The sequence below is a fragment of the Staurois parvus genome, unplaced genomic scaffold, assembly GCF_062004578.1.
Source record: "Staurois parvus isolate SC_StPar_1 unplaced genomic scaffold, SC_StPar_1.0 ptg000118l, whole genome shotgun sequence".
Classification (NCBI taxonomy): domain Eukaryota; kingdom Metazoa; phylum Chordata; class Amphibia; order Anura; family Ranidae; genus Staurois; species Staurois parvus.
The window spans coordinates 6,674,958-6,700,983 of NW_028317914.1; the positions used below are offsets into that span (position 1 = coordinate 6,674,958).

At 42.6% G+C, this 26,026-nt stretch overlaps 1 protein-coding gene across 1 annotated transcript in view; it reads right to left on the minus strand.

Moving 5' to 3' along the window:
- NOL10 (nucleolar protein 10) overlaps positions 1-24,012 on the minus strand; it is a 110,701-nt gene extending 86,689 nt beyond the window's left edge. The window contains 13 exon segments of the mRNA XM_089672043.1: positions 852-930; positions 3,273-3,358; positions 5,661-5,721; positions 5,951-6,016; positions 11,449-11,585; positions 13,813-13,850; positions 15,614-15,691; positions 21,266-21,364; positions 21,473-21,518; positions 23,834-23,881; positions 23,883-23,926; positions 23,929-23,989; positions 23,992-24,012. Coding sequence (XP_089528169.1) covers positions 852-930; positions 3,273-3,358; positions 5,661-5,721; positions 5,951-6,016; positions 11,449-11,585; positions 13,813-13,850; positions 15,614-15,691; positions 21,266-21,364; positions 21,473-21,518; positions 23,834-23,881; positions 23,883-23,926; positions 23,929-23,989; positions 23,992-24,012 — 864 coding nt within the window.
- Between the last annotated feature and the right edge of the window lie 2,014 nt (positions 24,013-26,026).

Consider the following 26,026-nt stretch of genomic DNA (forward strand, 5'->3'; position numbering starts at 1 on the left):
TAGGCGCGTCTTATGGTCAGGTGAATCTTATGGAGCAAAAATACAGTAATTGTTCATTGGTGTGTTTACACTTAAAAGGGACTGCTAAACAATTGGTATTGATCTATATAGGTTTTTTACACTTATGGTAATTACCACACTTAATTAGAAGGCGCCACATCATTACCAAACAAAGTGAAATCATTACCTTGCAAAAATGCATGGTATTATTTCCTTTATTAAATCAGCAAAAGGTCTTACTTGTCAAGAAAGCACATTTCTTTCCTCCCCACAGATATTGAAGCAGCATTCGCCACCTGTTTTGGACTCAGACTTTTCAGTCTTTTTCATTCTTGTGGGGTTATAGCTCAAATAATGTGAGTACCAAGTTTTCTAATGTAACTTTAGGAAGATACACCTCCTCATACCATGAGAGTTCCTTGGGGCATTCACCTCATATTTGCAATCGATGTAATGGAGGGTGTCATCTTAGTATATTGTGTCCCCCTGTGGTTACCATTACACCTCTTTTTTTCGGGGCTGCTGATCCATGCATGAAGATTCTTATCTATACTAACAGCAAAACAATTTTGTGGTTTAAAAACTTGTGGTATCCTTATGTAAATTTCCATTAACCTCCTGAAGAAACCAATGAATGGGAAAACATGTTAAGAATAGAAATTAATGTAGACAATAACCACGTGGATACCTGTATTTGTTATTATATGCCTATTAATATTATCTGCCTATCTGCTGATTTTTATATATACTTCAATAAAAAGTTGTGTTTTATGAAAATTTAGAGGTTTGTGTGGAACCTTAAAAGTCCCCAAATACCTATGTTTCAAATGTATGTATAGCATTGTCTATACCTGGCCAGTTGAAGTGCCTACAGCCATTTGTAGAGGTCCATTAAATTTCAGAGCAGACACAGATGGTAAGCCATCAATTCTGAAAGGAGATAACAGATAAGAATTATCTTTTTTACCTAGCATAAAGTCATACAAACATATGATATGTTGGAGCCCTTGGCTCAGCAGTTTAATTGAATACTTTACCGTTAAAAGAACAAAATATATCCATAAATGAGTATTTATAAAACACTTGGAAACAGGAGTAAAGAAGAAAACATTAAAGTGATATTAAAGGTTCGGGGATTTTTTTGTTTTTTTTAATAACAAACATGTCATACTTACCTGCTCTGTACGATGGTTTTGCACAGAGAGCAGCCCCAATCCTCCTCTTCTCAGGTACCCCGCCAGCGCTCCTGGCTCCTTCCTCCTGACCAGTGCCCCCATTAGCGGGCACTTGCTAGGGCTACACTGGTGTGTGCTCACTTCCGAGCCCCCCCAAAAGACACAGAGCACAGCTCTGCCCCACCTACCATCTCTCCTCACTGGCTCACCAGCTGTGATTAACAGCAGTGGGAGCCAATGGCTCCCACTGATATGTCTCAGCCAATGAGGAAGGAGGTAACTGTGAAAGCCGAGGCTTACATGCACATCACTGGATCGGGATCAGGTGAGTATTAATGGGGCTGTGGGGAGTAGCACACAGAAGGTTTTTTTACCTTCATGCATAGAATGCACAAAGGTAAAAAAAACCTTCAGCCTTTACAACCACTTTAATATTAAGGATCTGTACTGTGGAAGCTTTGCCCAAAAAGCCAAGCAGAGGACAAAGATCTAGTCACCAGTAATGACTAAAGGCTCCCTGCAGCTTGTTATTTTTCGATTTTCGACTGACAATGCCTTAATCTATATTGTGCCTCTGTGTGAAGACGGCCATCTTAGTAAAAAAGCAAGTCTTTGCTTCCGCACAGTGCTGCCCTTCTTGTGGTTGGTGATCTGATGCCTGGTAGGAAATAATTAAAAAGCAGCAGGGGAGTTAGAGGAAGCACTGACATGCAAACTGTATAAAGCAGAAGCAGGGAGAGCCTTGCACTGCAGGTCCTTAGGTACAGCTTTCTCTTTAGTAAAGAAAACCGTGAGCAGCGCAGTAGTGACATCACCATACATTATATCACTTCAAAGCTAGTGAGACTGACAGTCAGAGGCAGCAGTGCCTTAAGTGATCTCATACTGCAGATATACACCTATAACGCTTTAGGCCCGGGGTACTGTTTAGGCACAGTTATAATTCCTAGATATTTCCATATAAAAACAGCAAATCTACACTGAATTCAGGTCCACTTACAAAAAAAAAAAAAATCTAATCCTTAATGCGGAACATTAGCCCAGGGATGTGCAAATCCTATCGCCCCCCCGGGACATGTAGTTCTGGGCAGGCTGTTTTTCCTTACATTTAGCCCTGCTGCCGGCAAGCAGCTAGGCTTGCTTAAGAAAGCGATTGATAAACTCTGGGGCCGACAGGTATGTGCATGCTCAGTGTTTGACACTTGTTCACACAGCACACTTCCCCCCTCCCTCCCCGCATAATCGGGAGAGGAGACAGATTACGCTTTGCTCCACCTCTTTCCGCCCCTCTCCTCCATGACTGCCCCGTGGGCAGGAAATTAGAAGATCCATCCGGCTGTATGACTGCCGATGTCTGAGCCTGCAGAGAGCAGCCTGGGGATGAGCGATCTCTGCTCTACCATGGAGCCTTCCCTTCTCTCCTTTTCTACCTCCCCCCTCCAGGAGGTTCACACTTAACTTTTTCATGTCCAGTTAGCAGCTGAGCTCTGACAGAAGGGGGCACCCCGCTGAGCTCCGACTAAAGGGGGCACCCCGCTGAGCTTTGACTAAAGGGGGCACCCCGCTGAGCTCTGAATAAAGGGGGAACTTCACCAGGGTCTTATGTAAGCAGGGACTCCTCTGGACACTGATGTATATGGGGACTTTGATGTATAGGGGGTAAAGATGGGGACTTTAATGTCCCCAGGTGCAGTGCTGGAGACAGGCAGGGAGTAGAGGGGGAGATAAACAGTGCAATGTTAAAAATATAAAAAAAATTTAGGCCATAAAGCCCCTTTTTTGTTTTTAAAAGCCCAAGAAATTCCTAATATCACCTCCCCATATCACCGCCTATTGCTTTGTGATTTCCTCCTGTCCTAAACAAATAAATAGAAGCAAGGTTTTTAAAATGTGTATACAGATTGGTAGGATCATTTACACTTAACTGATCTCTTCCACATGTATGGATGGTTTTGTTTTTCTGAACCCTCTGAACCCTCAAGGGAATTTTTAATCTGGCCAGTTTGGGCGCACATATATGCTCAGATCTGTAGACAATTTAATTTTGTGTGGAAATAATAGCATTTAAACCTAAGAACCTTTACTTGTTTAACCTACTCTGTATCCTCTGTAACACTGCTCAAGGCGCAGTCCAGAAGCCCTACTCGCGTTCTTGTCCGTGGGTCCCAGCATTCCACCTTACCCTAGAGAATAACCAAAAAATATAGGAAGTAAGTGACAGGGAAGCAATTTGTAATGCCAAATGATGTGGAATTGAATAAACTTATTACCACCACCTTATGCACTGTATAACAGATTAAAGCAGACCTTCCATGCATCGTGCCCAGTCTGCTTTACTGCTATCCCCCTACCCCCTAAACTAAATTAGCTGAAAAAAATTTTAAATGAAGATGTGTAATACAACCCCCCCCCCCCCCCCCCCCTCAAAAAAAAAAACAACAACCTGGTCTTGATCTCAGCTTTCAATTCTTCCAAGAGGCAAAGGGTGATGACACTGCACTTAATTGCTGCCTCCTTGATGCTCAAGGGCATTCCTGCAAGGGCTAGGGTGCATTCTTTTGGGGTTTTGTGGTCACAGCTTCCCAAAAAAAAAGCAGTATTAAGAAGTAGTAATGTCAACTGTGCAATTCAAAAGATAAGACCAAGCAAGGGTAAGTTTTTTGTCAAATCATTATTTTCAAGTTGGGGAAGGTAATAAAGTAGACTATATATTTTTCATGGAAGGTCCTATTTAACAAATTGGGTAGGACATCAAACCTTGAAATTTCATGGGAACATCTTGAAAATGTAGACTGAATGTCCTACGGCTATAGAACAAGTTTAGAATGTTTTTGTACATTTTTAGCAGAATGAAGGGTTGTGCCCACTGCTATATTATTGTAGTTTGTGTCCCCAGTCGGGGTGATTTCCTCTAAATTTCTGTCTTGGTGATACCCAAGGCATAAATGTGAGTGCAATTTCCTTTTTATCTTTTCTGAAAATGTGCTCCCCTTTGAAAATGCACCAGTGGCTGGCAACAATGGGGCACTGTAAACAATATCATGTAACCCTTTACCATAAAAATGAGAAAAAAATGAAAACAAAGAAAAGTGGTTAGAGCTCCACTTAAAACGGTGTAGGCGACTAACCAGCAATAAAAGTATTGCAATTCAATACCCTGGTAATCTTTACGCCCCTTTCATAAGGGATGGACTCTGTTTTGATCAGCAGGGGATCTGTCCGTTGATCCCCTGCTGATCAGAGCAGAGGGCCAAATGGCAAGTCCGTGTCTGCTCAGTTTCTGTAGAGCAGGTACAGACAGAGCCTGCTCTTTTCTATTGGCGTCCAGATGTAAATGGATTCTGCTGTCCGTTTACACCTGACTGCCTTCAAATCCAATGTGCCTAGCAGGAGGAGGTCATATCCACTTCCGTGTTTTTGCTTTTAGCAGACCAGATGAGACCAGGTAGGCGGGTGTAAAACAGACTACGGCTGGAGGGTGTCACTAGCTAGAGCAGGATTTTGTCAGTAGGTCCCGGCCAATGATTTATGGCTCAGACCTGCTGATCGTCTGTAGCCAGTCACAGCACAGACCCTTGTGTTTACAAACAGATCAGTGATCTGGCTGTTTATTCCCCGTTTTGCAAAAAGAAAAACAGCCAGATCTGTAAGTAAAATCAGCACATATTACACTTGTTAGGCAAACAGTTAACCCCTTGATTGCCCCTTGATGTTAACCCCTTCCCATTCAGTGTCATTAGTACAGTGTACAGTATTAGCACTGATCATTGTATTAGTGTGACTATTGATGTCAGTGTCAGTTAGTCAGTGTACCTCCCAGCCAGTGCCAGCTAGCACCAGATTGCCTGCCACACTATCACAGTCCCACTATAAGTCGCTGATCACCGCCATTACCAGTATAGAATCTTAGCTGTGTAAATTCCAGTTTATACATACACCATAGTTTGTAGATTCTATAACTTTCACACAAAGCAATTAATATACACTCACTGGGAATTTTTTAACCAAAGACATATAGAAGAATACATTTTGGCCTAAATTTGTGAAGAAATTAGTTTTTTTTTTATTGGGTATGTTTTATAACAGAGAGAAAAAAACATTTTTTTTCTAAACGGTTTGTCTCTTTTCATTTATATGATAAAAAAAAAATCCCAGTGATGATCAAATATCACCAAAACAAAAATGTATTTGTGTGAAAGAAAAACGATATAAATTTAATTTGAGTACAGTGTTGCATCACTGAGCAATTGCCAATTAAAGTAGGGAAGTGCTGAATAGCAAGGAATGCCCTGGTCATGAAGAGAGTAAAACATTCCAGAGGTTAAGTGGTTAAAGAATGCCATGTATCGATTTAAGTAATCTCCATTAACATCAGACCATTAGGGACAGAGAATAAAGCTCTAGCAGCTTATGCAGGTATCTGGATCCAGGCTTTATGTTTTACAGCCAGGTAACACAACCATAAATGTAACATATATACTTTACCTCTGTTGTGCCGGCAGCAAATAAATGGTGTGCAGGATTGATGTCACAGGCATTGATCTGTCTGAAAGAGAAGAAATTTTCATGGCATGTGTTTATAACTACCCAACAATATAACCCATAAAGAAAATAAATGACATTTTGAAGATCAGGAACAAGACAGATCCCAAGCAGTGAAAGGTGCTGTGATCTGGTGTCTAAGTACTGTCCTCCTATGTTATCTGCCACTCTGGCACCATCTAGTGCATCAAATACAACACTCATAACTTGCAGTGCAGATGACATTTACTCACGAGCCATCAGTCTGGAGTGAATTCAGAAATCGTCCCTGTTCTAAGTTTAGCCGAAAGACCTCAGAGCTGGGGAAAAAACAAAAAAGATTTTATTAAAACATGCATAAAAGATATAACTTCACCAAATACATTGGCGTGAAACAAAACTGTTACTTGTCTTTAAATAAATTTCTACAAATTTAGTTTACTCGCTTCTTCCTTAAGAGTACATCATACGTGGCATATATCTGTTCTGTATCTAATATTTCAATCGAACTTCACCAATAAAATGAACAATTCTTAGGCCTGTAGTGGGTAAAGGCCACCGGACAACATCAGCCATTTCTATTCCCCATTATACTGAAATGTAGAAAATGTTTTCCTTTGGAGTGTTCTCTAAATACTATGGGGCGCTAATGATCATGTTGCTGGTGACAACTTACCAATGACAGGATTGTTATACAGGGTAGAGATCTATTTTTTTTTTAAGTCCGCGAACATGCGAAAAAACGAAAAACCCGTAAGTGTAAGGGTAGAGATCTATTCAGCAATTGCCATGCATCACTCCCTCATTGCTGGATAAATGAGGTGTCAGACCATAGCAGGCGGGTGATGTTGTGCATTATTCCCATCATTGTGAGAATGACTTGTGGAAACAGATCTTCTCTGCACTTCGTAGCGATCCTGCTGCTGGCTAGTTTTCACCAGTGACAATATCAATAGCCTGCCTTAGTCATAAAATAGGTAAGCAATAGATGGAATTGCCCACAGCAGCTCTATAAATATGCAGAATTCATGTGTTCCATTACAAGTCTTCATATTCACCTCCAGCACAGCAGTAACCACAGGAGAAAAGGGAAGGGGACAACTAGGAGCCAATCAGACTCTGCTGCAATGCACATGTGCTGTCAGTAAACATTTTGATAGGAGAAAAGAACTAACTGAAAATGGCTGATGAACCTTATGCTTGGTGGGTTTTTTTTTTTCCCAAGCCAAGATGCTGCAGCCGAGGAGCAGAAGGCAGACATAGAATGGTTGACAGGTTCTGGATCACAAAACTGCTGCACAGAATTACACATTTTTGGGAAGTTTAAATATACATATTGCAATTTAGTGTCTCGCTCTCATATATAATATAAAAATAAAAAAATATATATATTCTTACACATTTACAGACTAAGAAATCCACTACTATCAAATACTGCTATCCCATTTTACTTTCTGGCAGAGTTTGTGCAGCTATTTGAGCTGTGAAGTAGCAGAAAATGTACCAACATTATCAATATACCTTTTATATTTTTATTTATTATTTTAGTATTTTATTACATTTTTATAAACAGTGTTACAGAAAGGTACCAAAACAAACGTAGCACATGGAAAACGGAGGCACATGCCTCCCATAGAGTTATAGAGGAGCAGACATAGCGCAGAAACCGTGACTATGCAAGTAGTCAAAAAGGATGTCGTAGCCCGTCCTCTCAGGTGTCCAATAAGAACAAACCAGGTTGGGGGGGGGTAGTTCAATATAACATTTGTTTACATCATGATTCCACTGTCTCCCCTTGTACCTAAGAGACTGATCTAATATGATCACATAAGCATCAACATAAAATCATTTCCATTTACACCAGCCTTCAAGTAATTCTGCATTTTTAAAAGCAGAGTTCCACTTACTCTGTCAAAAAATAAAAGTCAGCAGCTACAAAAACTGTAGCTGCTGACTTTTAAAAAACAGCCACTTACTCACCTGTCTCACGATCCCGCGGTGCCTCTGCCGCAGCCCGTTTCACCAGCCGTCCTGTATTCCAGGCACCAGCATCTTCAGTGTGGGCACCCGGCTGTGACAGCTTGTGGCTTCACAGCCGAGCGCCCGCTGTGCATGCACAAGTAGCGCTGCTCTTCCTAAATGGCCCCGTCATCTTCTGGGACCTGTCACGTGTCCCACAAGACTACGGGGAAGGAGGGTAGGAGGGCAACTTCCGCTTCCAATCGCCTAGGCGATCGCAGTGGAAGTGGGAGCAGGTAACTGTCAATTTCGGGTGCCCACTCCCAAAAGGTGCCATTCCTTAATGGGAAGCGAGGGACCAATCTTTAAAGTGGAACTTCCCCTTTTGGGTGGAACTCCGCTTTAAAGAGCCAAATGGATAAAGCTGGGGGTGGGAGATAAAAAGGCACTGTATGACACCACGTTTAGTTTAATGTCGTTAATAAGTGCAGAATTTTACTAAAAGATACTATATATGGCAAAGTAACCTGTTTTAGTAATATATTCCATATGCTATATTTTACATATTAAACTGATTGTAAACACTCACCTTGTAAAAGAACTCATTCAATTTAAAACAGAAATGAAGAGAAAACATTTGTGTATGGATATACACTCACCAGCCACTTTATTAGGTATACCTGTTTAATTGCTTGGTAACACAAATTGCTAATCAGCGACTCACATGGCAGCAACTCAGTGCATTTAGGCATCTAGACATGGTGAAGATGACTTGCTGAAGTTCAAACTGAGCATTTGAATGGGGAAGAAAGGGGATTTAAGTGAATTTGAACGTGGCATGGTTGTTGGTGCTAGACAGGCTGGTCTGAGTATTTCAAAAACTGCTGATCTACTGGGATTTTTATGCACAACCATCTCTAGCGTTTACAAGGAATAATCCGAAAAATAAAAAATATCCAATGAGTGGTAGTTGTGTGGACAAAAATGCCTTGTTGATGTTAGAGGAGAATGGGCAGACTGGTTCGAGATGAGAGAAAGGCAACAGTAACTCAAAGGATCACTCGTTACAACCAAGGTATGCAGAATACCATCTCTGAACACACAACACGTCAAACCTTGAAGCAGGTGGGCTACAGCAGCAGAAAACCACACCAAGTGCCACTCCTGTCATTTAAGAGCAGGAAACGGAAACTACGATTCGCACAGGCTTACCAAACTTGGACAATAGAAGTTTGGAGAAACGTTGCTTAGTCTGATGAGTCTCCATTTCAGCTGCAACATTCAGATGGTAGGGTCAGAATTTGGCTTAAACAAGAAAGCATGGATCCATCCTGCCTTGTATGAAGGGTTCAGGCTGTGGTGATGTAATGGTGTGGGGGATATTTTCTTGACACTAGCAAGGTGTACCTAATAAAGTGGCTGGTGAAAGTAGAAACCTTTTAAATACCTTTTTCCTCTTTCTTAGAAGTGATCACATACCCTCTGTTCTCAGCTTCAGAAGAGCTGGAGGGGGCATGTCAACACAAGTCTGATCGTTGGAGGAGAGCAGGCTGTGTTCCCAGCATAGCTAGAGAACTGATCAAGCTGTGCTTGCATACCTAGTGCGGTCAGTTTTTAATAGGGAAGCAAATGGACTGGCAGAATTACCAAGGATTTCACACAAATGAAGCAATACAAAGAGAACAGGATACTTTTTCATGCAAGTACATGGGACAGCAGGCACATATCAGGAATATGAAATGTTGGGTTTACATATTTTATGCAGAATAACTGTATGAAAGTAGTTGTCCTTTAATCGCTTACGGACCGCCCGCAGTACAGTGACATACTGCTACATTTCTGCCTGCTTCCAGATATAGGGCCCGCTTATGTGCTCCCCCCTCCTTGCCAACACCCGCTGTGATTATACACAACGGGGGCCTGTCAGCAAGTTCCGGTCAATGATTCACAGCCGGGACCTTCAGATCGTCTATGTACAATCACAGACCAGAGCCCTGTGTTGAAAATCAGGGTTGAAAAACAAGGAAATCTCTTAGTAAAAGCAGCACACATTACACATATTACTCATAGTTAGCCACACATTAAACCCTTTGATTGCCCTAGATGTTAGCCCCTTCCCAACCAGTGTCAATAGTACAGTGACAGAGTATAGTATTATCACTGATCATTGTATTAATGTCACTGGTGATGTCAGTGGCACCAGCATCCGTTAGTGTCAGATTGCCTTCCACACTATTATAGAAAAATAGTGCAGTGCTTAACAATGACCATATATAACACTCAAATAACCACACATGGATAAATAGTGACCAAAGGAGTTATTGGTAACAGTAACCGTGCCCCTCTCACTCCCACTTTATATCTCGGTGTGTGAGGTAGGTAAATAAATATATATAAAAAAGTTCTCAAACAATAAGTGACGGTGCCTGCAACGCAGTAAACTTCATGCAAGGTGCATAGATAGAACTCTGGTGATGGGGAGTGACAATCCTCCTCTGGCCAAAAAGCCCCCTCACCTTAATGCAACGACCCACTGGGCCTATACGCCTTCAAGATCACTAGGTGGGATCTTAACCACATGTGCTGCCAGACAAGCTCCTCCAAGATTTGCTTCAAGTGGAGATAATGCACTGGACACCTTGGCTCCTGACCACCGCTGAATATGTCACTCGGCAGGCTCACTAACCACAAGAACTTCTCTCTTCCGGATCCAGAAGCAAGCAGAAGAAACAGCGCGGTCTCTGCAAGCCAATTGGCTTGGAGGAGTTGTCTGGCAGCACATGTGGTTAAGATCCCACCTAGTGATCTTGAAGGCGTATAGGCCCAGTGGGTCGTTGCATTAAGGTGAGGGGGCTTTTTGGCCAGAGGAGGATTGTCACTCACCATCACCAGAGTTCTATCTATGCACCTTGCATGAAGTTTACTGCGTTGCAGGCACCGTCACTTATTGTTTGAGAACTTTTTTATATATATTTATTTACCTACCTCACACACCGAGATATAAAGTGGGAGTGAGAGGGGCACGGTTACTGTTACCAATAACTCCTTTGGTCACTATTTATCCATGTGTGGTTGAGTGTATTATATATGGTCATTGTTAAGCACTGCACTATTTTTCTATACAAGTGTATTATCTAACAGTTGGGTATCAGATTCAGTGCTGGCTGCTCCAAACAAGAATTTTTAGTTAATCCATTAAGCGCAGGAGGATTCTACACACTTTATTTGTCTTCCGCACTATTGCAGTCCCATTATAAGTCACTGATCACCGCCATTAGTAGTATAAAAAAAAAAAAATTAAAACTTCCAAAATATATACCATGGTTTGTAGGCTCCATAACTTTCACACAAACCAATCAATATACACTTATTTGGATTGCTTTATTACCAAAAACATGTAGAATACATTTTGGCCAAAATCTATAAAGAAATTTGAATTTTTTTCACTGAAGACATTTTATAGCAGAAAGTAAAAAATATAGGGTGTTTTTCAAAATTTTCAGTCTTTTTTCGCTTATGTTGCAAAAAAGAAACCCAGTGGTGGTCAAATACCACCTAAAAACAAAAAAGCTTTTTGTGTGAAAAAAATTATATAAATTTCATTTGAGTACAGCACTGCATAACCGTGCAATTGGCAATTAAAGTAGCGCAGTGCTAAATAGCAAAAAATGGCTTCATCATGAAGGAGGTAAAACCTTCCAAATCAAGTGGTTAAACTTTGTCGCCCCGAAACAGCCCAAGAGTACAGCAATACAGGTTCTTAGCTCACAAACATTTATCAGTATTCCATTACCTTGCTCCAACAAAATACAAGTCACAGGATGGGTAATGATATGAAAAGTCTCTGCCGAATTTTGGTATCCTAAGCCTGTGGTAGCGGCCATGCTGAGAATGGAATTCTACATATCTGTCACTCTGCAAAAAGACGATCTGGGGAAAAATGAAGACAGGTTGTTGAATTGTGTTATACTTACACACTAAAAACCACAGAGCTGTCAATGTAAGGAAGCAGTTTGCACAACTGTATATTTAACTTCCAATCAATCTGCATCTTACGAAATAATCCTCAGTTACCTGTTCAAGTGATGTAGCCTTAGGGGAGTGTTAGATGTACTAGCAGATTCAGATATGCTAAAAAAAGTTAGCCAAACTCCAGCTCACACTTTTTAAGCAGTTACAGCAGTTTTTTTTCCTTTTGGGATAAAGGTTTTACATAAAGGCTGATCATCAAGCAACCCTGTCAATGTTAACTGCAACATTTGCAGAACAACTTATTTTGTTGAAAAACAACAGACTTGCTGGCTGGATCACAGGGTGAAAAAGGAAAGGGATCCTAAAAACTAAAACAAACATCACATCTGAGAATTGGTAAGCTGAAATATAATAAAATGTTTTCTTCTTAGTTTAATACCACTTTAAGCTGGCCATAGATGGATCACAATTTGGCCAGTTTAGCAGTGACCAGCCAAATTTCTATCCATGTGTTGATGTCTCTGACAGAAGTCGGTAGATCAACTGCTGCCGAATGGGAATGCTGTAAAAAAAACTTCTCGAATAGCAGCTGCAGTCGCTGATCAGTGTATTCTGACAGTGGAAGTCCCACTCCCAGAATACAATGTCTCAGAGGGGATGATTCCTCCATCCACTTTACTTGTGTGGATAGAGGAATCCAAAAGAGTCATCTATGGCCCCCTTAATGCAGCTAATAGCTATTAAAATTCCCCTTTCTAGCTTTAACCTCCCTAGCGGTCTGATTATGTCAATATTTCTGTGCTCAAAGTGGTACATTTTTTTTGCATGGAAATATGTAGTTTTTTTATTGTAGGCCTGTAATTTTTAGGAATAACTCACTGAAATCTGTCCGAACAAGAGTCTAGTAAACATCCCGGGTAGGATAAAACTTGAAACACGAAATCATAAATTATAATTTAATAAATAATCATAAAAAATAATAATATAATAATAATAAATTTAATTCAATAATATAATCAAACCAAAAACACTGAAATTTGAAATAGAGCGCCAAGTTCGCACATCGCTGAGCAAAGTCGCAAAATCGTTTTCAGTGTCTGATGACAAATTTCCCCACAAATCATTATCAGTCAATTCTGCAAGTGGTTCTAATTTACTATCGCTGTTCTCTAGCTGGTCTAAAACCGTTTTTGACCTAAAGGGACGCTTTTTGGACGCCATGGACATTTATCAGTTTCCAGGCAGAAAGAACAGTAAAAATGCAGGCAGGACACAGGACAAGGCACTCAGGACAAAATGTATGTGAAATGCTTTGATACAGGAATGTTTTACTATGTGATTTTAGTGTATTTAGTGAATGTCACTTTTTCACATTTTTAAATTTCCCGCCGTTCCGTCTCCGTACGTCTTGGCGTTGCAGGGAATGGAACCCAGCAGACAGATGCTGGCATCGGCCGGAGGACATTGCCGGGGACACTGCAGGAGGGACATCGCGGGAGCGCAGGACAAGGTAAATGCAGAAAAGATCCCGGAGCAATGCTGCAAAGTATTCCCGAGTGTAGCTCGGGGTTACACTTGTGGTGCTGAAAGTTTACCCCGAACTACACTCGGGAATACCACCAGGGAGGTTAAAATGTGTGTATAGTGCAAAATAAAGCATGGAGACATGGGTGGATGGGTGAGTTTGCTTTAAAAACTAAAAATGAATTCAATAGCGTTTTCAGTTTGTGGTTCTCAGATACAGCTGCGTTCCACTTTAAATCTAGTCACATCTAGGTATTGTAGATAAGGCGGCAAATGAGTGAAGTAGAGTCAATTTGGGCAATATCTGTCATAGGAGTTTAGGAATAATGGCCTGGGCAACAGCTATGGGCGCAAAGGTGCTATTTATGTGAGAGGCAACTGGCATGCTTAAAGTGGTTGTAAAGGCTCAAGGTTTGGCCAATGAAGAGCACAGCTGCATCTGTGGGTGAATAGACACAAAGCGCAGCGACTCAGGAGCAAGCATGCTCGGCTGCCCCCCCTAGTAAGCAGCTTGCTGTGAGGGCACTTGGCAGGAGGGAGGGGATAGGAGAGCCGGCAGAGAACCTGAGAAGAGGAGGATCGGGGCCGCTCTGTGCAAAACAATTATACAGAGGAGGTGAGTATAACATGTTTGTTATTTATAGAAAACAAAACACAATACCTTTGAATAGTCCTCAGATAAGATATCAAACTTGATCACTGAAAAATAAACATATTAAAAGTTAAAAATAAAACAGAAGAGTAGAAAAGTGCATATCATGCAAATCTGCCATGACACAAAGACTTACAAATATGGTCGAAGTACAAGAGCCATTTCTGATCTCACATGGGTCTTGGACTCCTGTGTATGGTCTCCTTTCCTGTGCTATAATCTATCCTTCACACAACTCCTGTGCAGCAGCTTCCAGTAATAAAGACCGGTCACTGTTGCCCTCTCTCCTTGTGCAGGATGACTGGTCTGCCTCCTGTAGTTTTCTGCAGGCAGCCTGTAGAGGGTGGAGCCTGCTGGGCCCCTTCCACAGCATTTGCAAAGGTGTTTGGTACACACTGAGTTAGATATATATTCTTCGTGATACTGAAGAAAATATTTGGATGAAAAATGTTGTTCCCAGGGTCAGTTTAAGGCCTCGTTCACACCATACATGCAGAAAAACAGATCTGCAGATTTCACTTGCAGAGACAGCAGTTTACATGTGTGCTTCAATAAGTTTTATACACATTGCAGATTCCTGCACAGAAAAAAATATCTGTGTTGTGGTGTTAACAGGACACAGAGAAAAATTGATTTTGTTGTGACCTTACAGAACGCATGCAGAAAAACTGATGTCTCTGCACCATGTGAATGATCCCTTAAAGTTAAATCCCATCAGCTACTATTACAGTAACTGTTCAGTTCTTATCAAACCCCTTTATACACAAAAGCCCAGCCTACACAACGTTACACTGCCCAGAACTGAACTATTATAGTCTAGACCAGGACTGGCCCGTTATATGGTTTCTTATGGAACTAGATCTCAAATACATAGCTTTGGGCACCTCAGGAGTATAGTCCCACCAGAAATCCCAAATGGACCCTGGCCAGGTGCAAGCGTTGGACTGTGAAGGAGACTTTCCAAATGCGACCCAAGCAGCAGAAACAAAAAAACAATTGGCCAATGCAGAGGCTAAAAACTTCTGTGATCAGAGAACCAAATTGCATTATTCCAATAGAAAATAAATGGTCCCCTAACAAGGCACAGCACTGTAAAGAGTGCAGTGGAGAATGGTCACAGGTGGTCCTTTTAAACCAACAAAAGCCAATATCATTGCCAAGCAACATCTAAACCTATTCATTTGGTTACTGAATTTGACAAAAAGTGATTCTTAGAGCTGGAAAGGCTTCAAAAGGAAATTATGATCAAAGGCAGGGCTCAAAATTTCTACTTGTTTCTCGCATTTGCCGAGTGGAAATAACATGGGGGCAAGTTTGTCCCAGACACTTAATTGGAAGGGGGTGGCAGTAGCAGGCCTCAGCACCAACCTGCCCCAAGCTTTGTATTGATGTGGGGGACTACAAGTGGGCGTGCTGATGCTCATTGCACAGGATTGGTCCACTATTACCATCAAAATATCTGTCAATGGGGTATGGAATGCAGTTGCTGCTGAAGTACATGAAGGCAGAAAGTAGCTGACATAGGCTGCAGATCAACAGCACTGAAATGTAACAAAGGATACAAAGGAATAAAAACAATGGCAATGGTTTATGATAAACAGTACTGTGAAAGTGATCCTGTTAGGGTTGAGAGCCACTTTAAATTGCAAACTTTTTATAACTGTACATATACAATACACCTGCGCGTAGCTTTCACATAAATGCTCAAAGGAAAAAAAAAAATGAACACAGAGGGTTATCCCCCATACTTTAATCGGGATGTAGAATTACAGTTCCACAGATGTCCCGCTAAGATAAAAGAAATACTGACCTTCCGAATCCAAACACCTTTCAAATTTCAGAGACAGCTGGTAAGTGTCATAACAGCGAACCCGTGGCTTATATGTGCCTAAAAGAAAAAAAAAAAAAAGTGGCAAAGTAAAATTACTAAACAAAGACATATAGTCTACAAACCTTCCAGTCTAAATATTAATGGTGAAAAGCAGGCATCAGTAAATGGCAGACCAGGGTCCGGATGCGGACCGGTCACTGTCCCATCTGGACCCATGAAGCCCTTCCATTTAAGAGCCTTTTCTTCCCCCAGCTGTCTCACGGTCATCCTCACAGAGCTGACAGTGGGAGGCAGGAGAGTTCTAGATGGAGGGTGGGAGCTGTCCGAGGTTAAAAAGCAGGTGAGTGGTCCTAGAATGAACGGCAGTCCAAGCAATCAATCACTACCTGCCAACCACTGTCTGTGTAAGGTAGGACAATGGGGGGGTGAAGTTAAAGGGGCTAAGATCATTAGTGTAAAGGGGGGCCCAAGAAAAGAATGTGGGGGAGCTGAGGACATTAAAGTGGGAGGGGCTGAGGACAGCAACACAGGGGGGGGGGGGGCCGAGGACAGCAACACGGGGGGGGGGGGGGGTCTGGGGACAGTAATGTGGAGGGATGATGTAAAAGGGGTACTCTGCAATGAAGGGGGCAGAGGTCAGTACTGTTGAGGGGGGTTTGATGTCAAGAAAGTGTGAGAACACTACTGTGAAAGGGGTGGAAGGGGGTGATGTAAAGGGCTGAGGACACTCATCAAGAGGGATCTTGCTGTGAATGAGGAGGGGACTGTGATGTGCAGTGGGGATTGAGGACACTGATGTAAGACCAGGTTCAGATCTTTGACAACGAGCGTGGCTCGAAACATGTTAGGGGATCCACCCAACAGACGCCATTAGATCACCAGGGAGCCACTAATCACCAGGGAACCTCTTCGTTTGACCTGGCCTTTGTTTTCCATTTTGTGAGTCCCTTTACATATTACTTTGCTGTTTTACCCAATAAAGACATACTTCACCATTATTGCCATTTTGCTCTGGCTTGACGAGCCCCATCAAGGTGGAGCGATCCAGAGAAGTATTATTGGGAGAGGACTTCGTTGGACCTGCCGGCGAAACCAGAGATGACCTTGGAGAGGTTTTCCACCATTCCTGGGAGTCTTACATGGTGACCAGATGCTGTCCTATTTGCTGACCAGGCCCTGATGTCCATCTTTATACATACAACGCTCAGTTTGTATGTCTTTGTGGTAAGCGCAATATTTTACCGGATCCGTCCACAAGCCTGATTGGATTTTAATATATCCGTTTCCACTGTGGCATTTGTTTATTTCTTATCTTCATCTATATGGAACTATTTAAAGTTTGATTGATGTTATACCGTCTTATCCATTTATTGTTGCTATAGCTACATTGATGTTTTTTATATTATTTAGCGCTGCATACCATTTTTTATAGGTTCAGATCTGTACATGCGCATTTAGTGCACACGTTGTGAGTAGGTCAGCACTACCTACAAGAAACTTGAAGAAGTCCCATACCCTCTTTTTTTTTTTTTTAAAAATTGCACAGCAGCAACACGTGGTTTGACACACACGAAAATGCACCACGGGGGCCTACATGAGATTTAGACCTCTGATGCATGCAAATTTTACTGCCCGGACCTTGGTGAATTGTAATTCAATACCCCTGGTGTAAAGGAAGGTTTAAAAACTGATAAATACAGGGGTACAGCCAACAGGGAAAAAGTAACGCCATTAAAGGGTATCTAAACCCTAACAATGAACATCCCCTATCTACTCTCTGTTGATCTGTTAAATAGACCTTTGAAAGTGTTTTGTTATATTGGTTAGATATATATATATATATATATATATATATATATATATATATAAAATGTTGATTTTGGTGCTGTCCTAATCCCAGTACACTCTGCAGTCTTTTCTCAATCAGGGTTATCATCATCATTGTCTAGAACAGGGGTCTGCAACCTTTAAGACATAAAGAGCCACTTGGACCCGTTTCCGAAGGGAAAAAAAAGACTGGGAGCCGCAAAACCATTGCAACATTTAAAACAAATCCGACACTGCATATATTGCAAAAAGCGCTCTGGTCATGAAGGGGGTTTAAGGGCCCAGTAAGTAACCTTTTTTTTCAACTGAGCCAAATCTCGCCAAAACCACGATTGAAATTTATTTTGAGAGCCACATTTTTAAAAATGAAAATACATCCCCCATATAGTAATTCATCCCTCATATAGTAATTCATCCCCCATATAGCAATTCATCCCCCATATAGCAATTCATCCCCCATATAGCAATTCATCCCCCATATAGCAATTCATCCCCCCTATAGCAATTCATCCCCCCTATAGCAATTCATCCCCCCTATAGCAATTCATCCCCCATAGTAATTCATCCCCCATATAGTAATTCATCCCCCATATAGTAATTCATCCCCCATATAGTAATTCATCCCCCATATAGTAATTCATCCCCCATAGTAATTAATCCCCCATATAGTAATACATCCCCCCCATAGTAATTCATCCCCCATATAGTAATTCATCCCCCATATAGTAATTCATCCCCCATATAGTAATTCATCCCCCATATAGTAATTCATCCCCCATATAGTAATTCATCCCCCATATAGTAATTCATCCCCCATATTGTGTCAATTCACTTACCTTTGCTCCGCGCGTTCCCCTCGCCGTGTTCCCGCGCCGTTCCGGTCTTCAGGGCGGACTGTGAGAGGAGAGGAGTTCGTCACGCTGCCCCGCCTACATCCTGACAGCCAATGTTTGCCACGCTCCGCGGGCCGGATTAAAAGGTCTGCCGGGCCGTAGTTTGCCCATTGCTGGGCTAGCTGCAGAGTCCTGACTTTTGGGGCGGCCGCCCGAGAGGAGCGGGCGCCCGGCACACAGAAGAGCCGCATTAAAATGTGTAAAGACCCGCGGCTTGCCGACCACTGAGCTACGGCAACCCTATTGCCTGTCACCTGGTGGGCAGTGTGCTCCAGAGCCGCAGCAAAGGTGAAAAAGAGCCGCGGGTTGCCGACACCCGGTCTAGAAGATCAACTCTGAGGACTACAAAACACTTACCCCGTGTTTATGAAGATAAGGAGCTCTAACACACTTTCTGTACTAGGAAGGAAATGCTACTCCTTCATTGATACAGTACAATGAGGGTTGGCACCATAGCACAGGAGATGTTTTACTGGCAAGACCAACAAGTACAAATAAAAGGAAAAAAACAACTAATGCAGGGACCACATCTAAGGACTGATAAGCTGAAATATATTACATTTTTGTTTCTGGATTTTACATACACCTCAAAGCAGAACTTATGTTTGCTCCAGTGATGTACATGAGAGCCTCGGCTCTCCAGGGACTCTTCCTTCTCAACCCCTATGTGCACCCCTTTGGTGATGTCAGGGGCCACATTTGAGGCCCCCTTTTGCTCATAAGTTGACAGCCACTGCTGTAAAAGGTAGGAGGGTTTAGTCCCCCTTTAAGTGACTCCATTACATACTAAAGAAAGAGTCAATGTAGCCACAAATAGGAAATGCAGAGTGAGTATATTAAATCGTACGTTGTACAGACCTGACAGCCACCATAACTGTATGTACAACTGACAAACAGATGGAAGCATTTTGGTGGCTGTGTTGCTGCCCAACAGCTTCCATACACCCCCGGTAATGTTGCCCCCCCGCACACTCACCCACCATGTATCCTGGGCTCCACTTGTACCAGCATAGCGGGGTGCCATCAGGTAAAGAGGAGGAAGCAGAGCAGAAACATGCCCAATCTCCTCCCCTTCTTGTTGCTGACCCGGAAACAACATGTAAAACCTAATTTCCAGGTCCCCATGTCAGTGTCCCCAGCCAGTATGACTTGGAAAAAATCTAGTGCAGTGCAATCTGCACTGCATTAGATTCAGTGGAATACAGGTGAGACATCCAGGGTCTTTTAGACCATCGATCTCTCAGTAAAGAGAACCAAAAAATCAGCACATAGGGGACTTTTTGTCCCTTATGTGATGAAAAAAAAATGTTTTTCTTAAACTTGTATAAAACAAAAACTTAATTTACACCCAAGCCCCAAAGGCTTTTTCTGTTGAAAATGTTTTCTTTTTAAGAAAACCAATGCAGCCATCACATCTAGAGACTGATATCTGCATATCCACTTGAGCCTTAAGCCATTTCTGGCACCTTTATGAAATCAAAAATCAATATTTTCTGCTAGAAAATGTCTTAGAACCCCCAAACATTATACATATTTTTAAAGCGGAGGCCCTATTTTTTGGGGGAAAAAATACACACTTTTTCTAATTTTATTGCAAAAAAACAAAATACATACCAATTTTTTTGTAAAAAATAAAAGATAATGTTACGCCAAATGCATAGATACCAATACTTATCACACTTTAAAATTGCGCCTGCCCATGCAATGGTGACAAACATAAATTTTGTTATTCATAGGCGATGCCTTTACAGTTTACCAATTTAGATTTCCAGAGAACGTCTAGGGCTAGAATTACTGCTCTTGATCTGACGTTTGCTGTGATGCCTCATGTGTGTGGGACGATCGTTTGTTTTTGTTTTTTTACACTGTCACTTTAATTTTTTTTTTGTTTTTATAATCGCTTGTAAACATCCGCTGTGACAGCGATACATGACAGGTATTTTTTATGGAGGGATCTAGTGTCTGTGAGACCCCAAATCCCTCCTCTGCACTTGAAAGTATTCAAAATACCAAGATCAGAGTTTTTGAATGCTTTCAGATTTTTAAAAATGGTGGTGAATGTTTCCAATTAAACCGGAAGTGATGTCAGGGCATTGCTTCTGATTTACTATAAAGGAGAGCCGATCAAAGCAGACTCTAGCTTTATTCTTCTGTCCGGCCAACCAGCAGACGCACTGCTTGGTTGCTTGGGACTCCCTGTGGGATGGAAGATCCAGAGAGAGACTTGGCAGGTGGAGGGGAATGTCCCCTCCTGCTTGTAAAAGCAATCGAGCAGCTAGTTAGCTGCTCTGATTTCTTGTACAAGAGAGCTGACCATTGGCTCTAAAAAAAAAATGGTACCGGGATGACCCCTGCAGCTGCAGGTGTTCCATCCAACACCTGGAGAAAAGGAAAATTAGGCTAGGTTCACACCTATGCAGGTTGTGTTTGATGCGTTTCGGCTGCATTTTTGATGCGCTTTACAGGGGTTTTTTCCCCCGCGCAAAGTGCATCAAAACCGCAATACATGCTTTTCTTCAGCGTTCCCATTGAAGTCTATAGAACCAAAAATGCAACATTTTGCATTCAAAAAAGTCCCTGACCCTTTTCTAAAAAATGCACCGGGTGAAAACGCAAAGATGTGAACATGTCCCATAGGAAATCATGTTAAATGGACTGTACAGCTTTTCTGCAAAACACTGCAGAAAACGCTTAGGTGTGATCCTAGGGTTAAAGCGTTTTCCAGTTAGTTGATGCATGTTGTTTCCACACATACAGTGGTATTAGCACTAAAGCCAATTCACCAACACAAAGAATATCAAGACACACAACTGACTATAATCTATCAAGATATTTTCATTTGTGTCAGTCAGCACACAATATCTTAACTACGAATCAAACCTGCTATTCAAAAAAAATAAAATCCTTTCACCTGCCGCCATGATGTACTGTCCATCTCTGGAAATTCTGATGTTGGTGCTGACTGTGGGCATGTCAAAGTCCTGAATAAGTTCAATTCTCCTCCGGATGTCTATATGGCAAAAGAAACACAATTATTCCAATGATCTACTAGTACAGTGAGAGCCAGATCATTCCCCCCAGATCATGAAGTGTTATTTCTTCCTGTTACATCACTTACCCACATCTTTTTTCTGTAGCGCTCTCTTTTTACGATCTGATAGCCACTGAAATGCAGATGTGGGAAAAAAAAAAAATTACGATATACAAATATAGCATACACAACTGTTACACTATAAATTACATAAAACTGCATATTGCATGCCCCCAATGGTATGGAATATAAAAAGCATCGGCAAAGTGTCCCTGCCCCCCCCCCCCCTCCACTGCACACACACCACCACCGACTGCAGAGCACCACACCCCTATTCCAAATTGAACTCCCCCCCCCACATATGGGGGCTAAAAGGAGTCCAGACTGTACGGGGACCATGATAGGCACCGTGCCCCGCCTGCGCAGAGGGCTGCGATAGGCACCGTGCCCCGCCTGCGCAGAGGGCTACGATAGGCACCGTGCCCCGCCTGCGCAGAGGGCTACGATAGGCACCGTGCCCCGCCTGCGCAGAGGGCTACGATAGGCACCGTGCCATATCTGTACAGAAGACTATATGTACAATGTCCTGTCAGTACAGAGAGCTATGTTATGTACTGGACTATATACACCGATCAGCCACTAGACCTCTGAAGGTATGCTGTGGTGCCTGGCATCAAGCCGTCAATAGAAGATCCTTTAAGTCCTGTAAGTTGTGAGGTGGGGCCTCCAAGGATTCAACTTGTTTTTCCAGCACATCCCACAGATGCTCAATTGGATTGAGATCTGGAGAATTTGGAGGCCAAGTCAACACCTCAAACTTGTTGTTTTCTTTAAACCATGCTGGAATTCATCAGACCAGGCCACCCTCTTCCATTGCTCTGTGGTTCAGTTATGATGCACAAGTGCCCAATTGTAGACACATTTGGCTGTGGATATGGGTCAGCTTGGGCTCACAGAACGTTCTGCAGCTACACAAGCACACACAACAAACTGTGATGCACCATGTGTTCTGACGCCTTTATATCGGAAGCCAGCAATAACTTTTTCAGCACTTTGACCTACAGCAGCTCTTCCATTGGATTGGACTACAAAAACCAGCCTTCACTCCCCACGTGCACCAATGAGCCTTGGCCGCCCAGGATCCTGCCACTGGTTTTCTTTCCTTGGACCACTGCAGACTGGGAACATCCCAAAGGAGCTGCAATTCTGGAGTTGGTCTGACCCGGTCATCTAGCCATTACATATTATCCCTTGTCAAAGTCACTCAAATCCTTACATTTGTCCATTTTCTCTGCTTTTAACCACTTAAGAGCCGCCCCGTAGCAGATATACTGCTACAGGGTGGCTCCGCTGCACAAAATCATGGAAATATATGTGATTTTGCATTTCTGCGTAGGAGGCGTGCGCACGCCACCCTACCCACGCCACTATTGGCTGCTGGATATGTTAATCATGGGGTCCTGGCCAGGACTTGGTGATCGATCTTCGGCAGGGCTGAGAGGTGAGAGATCAATGTGTAAACAACACAGGTCTCTCTCCTGTAACCATGGACATGCTGCTCTGTAGCAATACACAGCAGCATGTCTCCCTAGTAAAACACACACAGCACACAGTTAACCCTTTGATTGCCCCATATGTTAATCCCTTCCTGCCCAGTGTCATTAGTACAGTGTCAGTGCTTTTTATTAGACTGATCACTGTATTAGTGTCATTGGGATGTCAGTGGCAGTTAGATAGTTCCCCCCTATGTCAGATTGCCCGCTGCATTCCCACTATACGTCGCTGATTGCCACCATTACTAGTATAAAAAAAAATTCAAATTCCAGTATATATACCACCAATTGTAGACGCTATAACTTTCACGTAAACCAATTAATTTACACGTATTGGGATTTTTTTTTTTTTTGCAAAAGACATGGATCAGAATACATTTTGGCCTAAATTTATGAAGAAATTTGATTTTTTTTTATTGGACATGTTTTATAGCAAAACAAAAAAATATTGTTTTTCTTTTCAAAGATGTCGGGTGTTTTGTTTATAGCGCAAAAACTAAAAAACGCACAGGCGATCAAACACCACCAAAAGAAAGCTCTTTTTGTGGGAAAAACAAGGACATACATTTAATTTGGGTGCAACGTTGCATGACCATTGTCATTTAAAGTAACAATTGTCAGTTAAAGTAACGCAGCGCCGTATCACAAAAATGGCCTGGTCAGGAAAGGGGGAAATCCTCTGGAGGGCAAGTGGTTAACACATCAACTTCAGGGACAACATGTTCACTTACTGCCTAATATAACCCACTTTTACACCCCATTGTAATGAGATGATGAATGTTATTCACTGTGCCTGCCATTGACAATGTTATGGCTGATCAGTGTATACGGACTATGGTGGGTACTGGACAGAAGTATACACCTCAATAAGTCACACTCAAACAACGGCTCTCACCTCCGGCAGAGACTTCCCACAGCTCAGATTATAGATCTTCACATCATTAATATTGGAGACCTGCATGGCTGAGAACGGCCAGCATCACCCCGTAACCCTCATGTACACAACGCTGGATCCCTGGAGGTCACGTGTACCGGAAGGAGGAAGTAGCAAGGACACTTGGCTGGCAGCGCCATCTTGTGGTTGTCTAAGCGCAGTAGATCGCCATCTTGTGGTTGTCTAAGCGCAGTAGATCGCCATCGTGTGGTTGTGTAAGCGCAGTAGATCGCCTTCTTGTGGTTCTCTAAGCTCCAGGGGCGGACTGACAACTCATGGGGCCCCCGAGCAATAGGGGATCATGGGGCCCCTGTGTCCTTGACCAAACTCAAAAAAGCTTATGAAAAAGGCCATGGACATCTCATGGGGCCCCCTACTGACCCCGGGCCCTCAGGCAGTGCCCAAGTTTCCAAATGATCAGTCCGCCCCTGCTAAGCTCCATATGTCTCCGGTCACACTGGGTACGACTTGGCATGTGGTTCCAACCTGATCGGAGCCGCACTGATTTCTATAGTAGTACATGCACTACTTTTGGTGCGATTTGCATAGACAACTGTGTCAGATGTCTTGCCAATCGCACCTCAAATCGGCATGACATCCAACTTTGAAATCGTACGACTTCACTGTAAGTCGCACGATCTCAAAGTCGTGACTGGGGTGTAATTGCGGACAATAGGGTGCGACTTGGCATGGGATTTGCAAGTCACATGGCATGACAATTGCATGCCAAGTCGCACCCAGTGTGACCAGGGACTTAATTTCCATATTGGGGATGGCGCCGGCAATACAGTGACCTGCGAGGCTGTGCCAGGAAAAAGCTACAATTTGTCCCTGGATATGTCCATGAAGGATCACTATTGGGGGAAAGCTTTTATGCTAAGGGATGGCTACCTTAAGGGCTCGTTCACACTTGGCTGTTTTACCAACGCTTGCCAAACGCCCCTATAGCGTTTGGCAAGCGTTGGTCCGGCGTTTGCGGAGCGTTTTTTAACGCTCTGCAAATGCTCCGCAAACGCCGCATGCACGGTTTAGCGGCAGTTGCTAGGTGTTTGCCGAGTGTTAAAAACGCCCCACAACCGGCTATAATGCAGTTTGAATGGTGTTACCGCTCCGCAAGCGCCCCGCAACCGCAAACACCGGCCGGGCGTTTGCAGAGCGGCACCATAGACTAGAATAGGAGGCTTCAATGCCTCCTGACTCGACCAGAGGCGTCCCTTTTGCCGCGACGCAAACGCTCCCGTTAGAACAGCACCATGTGCTGTAATGTGCAGAATTGGCAGAGGCATTTGGGAAGCGGTAAAAACGCTACCCAAACGCCTCTCTGTCACCTGCACATAACGCTAGTGTGAACGTAGCCTTAGTGATGTTATTTCATTTTGTGGTATTTCATACACTTAAAAAAAAAAGATTTTATCAAAATTGCTTTTTATCAAACGTTAGTTTCTTTTTTTTTTTTTCAACCAGAGTTCCATTTTTTACCACTTGCCATCAGGTACAGTTTTATTATTTTTCACCTATGTGCAGCATTTTTTGCCAGAAAATTATTTAGCGCCCCCAAACCTTTTTTGAAAGCAGACACCCTGAAGAATAAAATGGTGCTTGTTGCAATTTTTTGTTAGGTCGCACAATACTTGAGCAGCCGTTTATCAAACAAATCAATGGAAACAAATCAACATTTTCAGAAAAAAATACACTTAAAGTGTTGCTAAACCCAGGACCCTGCATTCACTATATCTGGTCTCCCACAGTACACACAACATGGAAGTGCAATTATTTTAGTAAATATAAACTGCTAAATACCTTTTCTCATCAGCAGTTAGAGCAGTCTTCTGACCTATATCAGTGTTCAGCAGAGCACATGTTAAAGCTTGCAGAAGGTGTTTTCATTCTTCTTTGACTGTCCTATGAGGCTGCATAACCCCTGACCCTCAGTTTGGAAAGGGCTAATTGGCCCTGTGATGATCACATGCACTCTCCCAAAGAAAGAAAAAATTCTCTAGCAATACACACCAAACTGAGTATGTGCTGAGCAACTCCTAGAGCTCAGTGCTATCAGCAGATGGTTTGGGGACAGTAAAAAAAAGGAAAGGGTCAGAGAAGACAGGATCAACCAACCTTTTTACACAATGCAGAGGATTAACCCCTTAGGTTCCA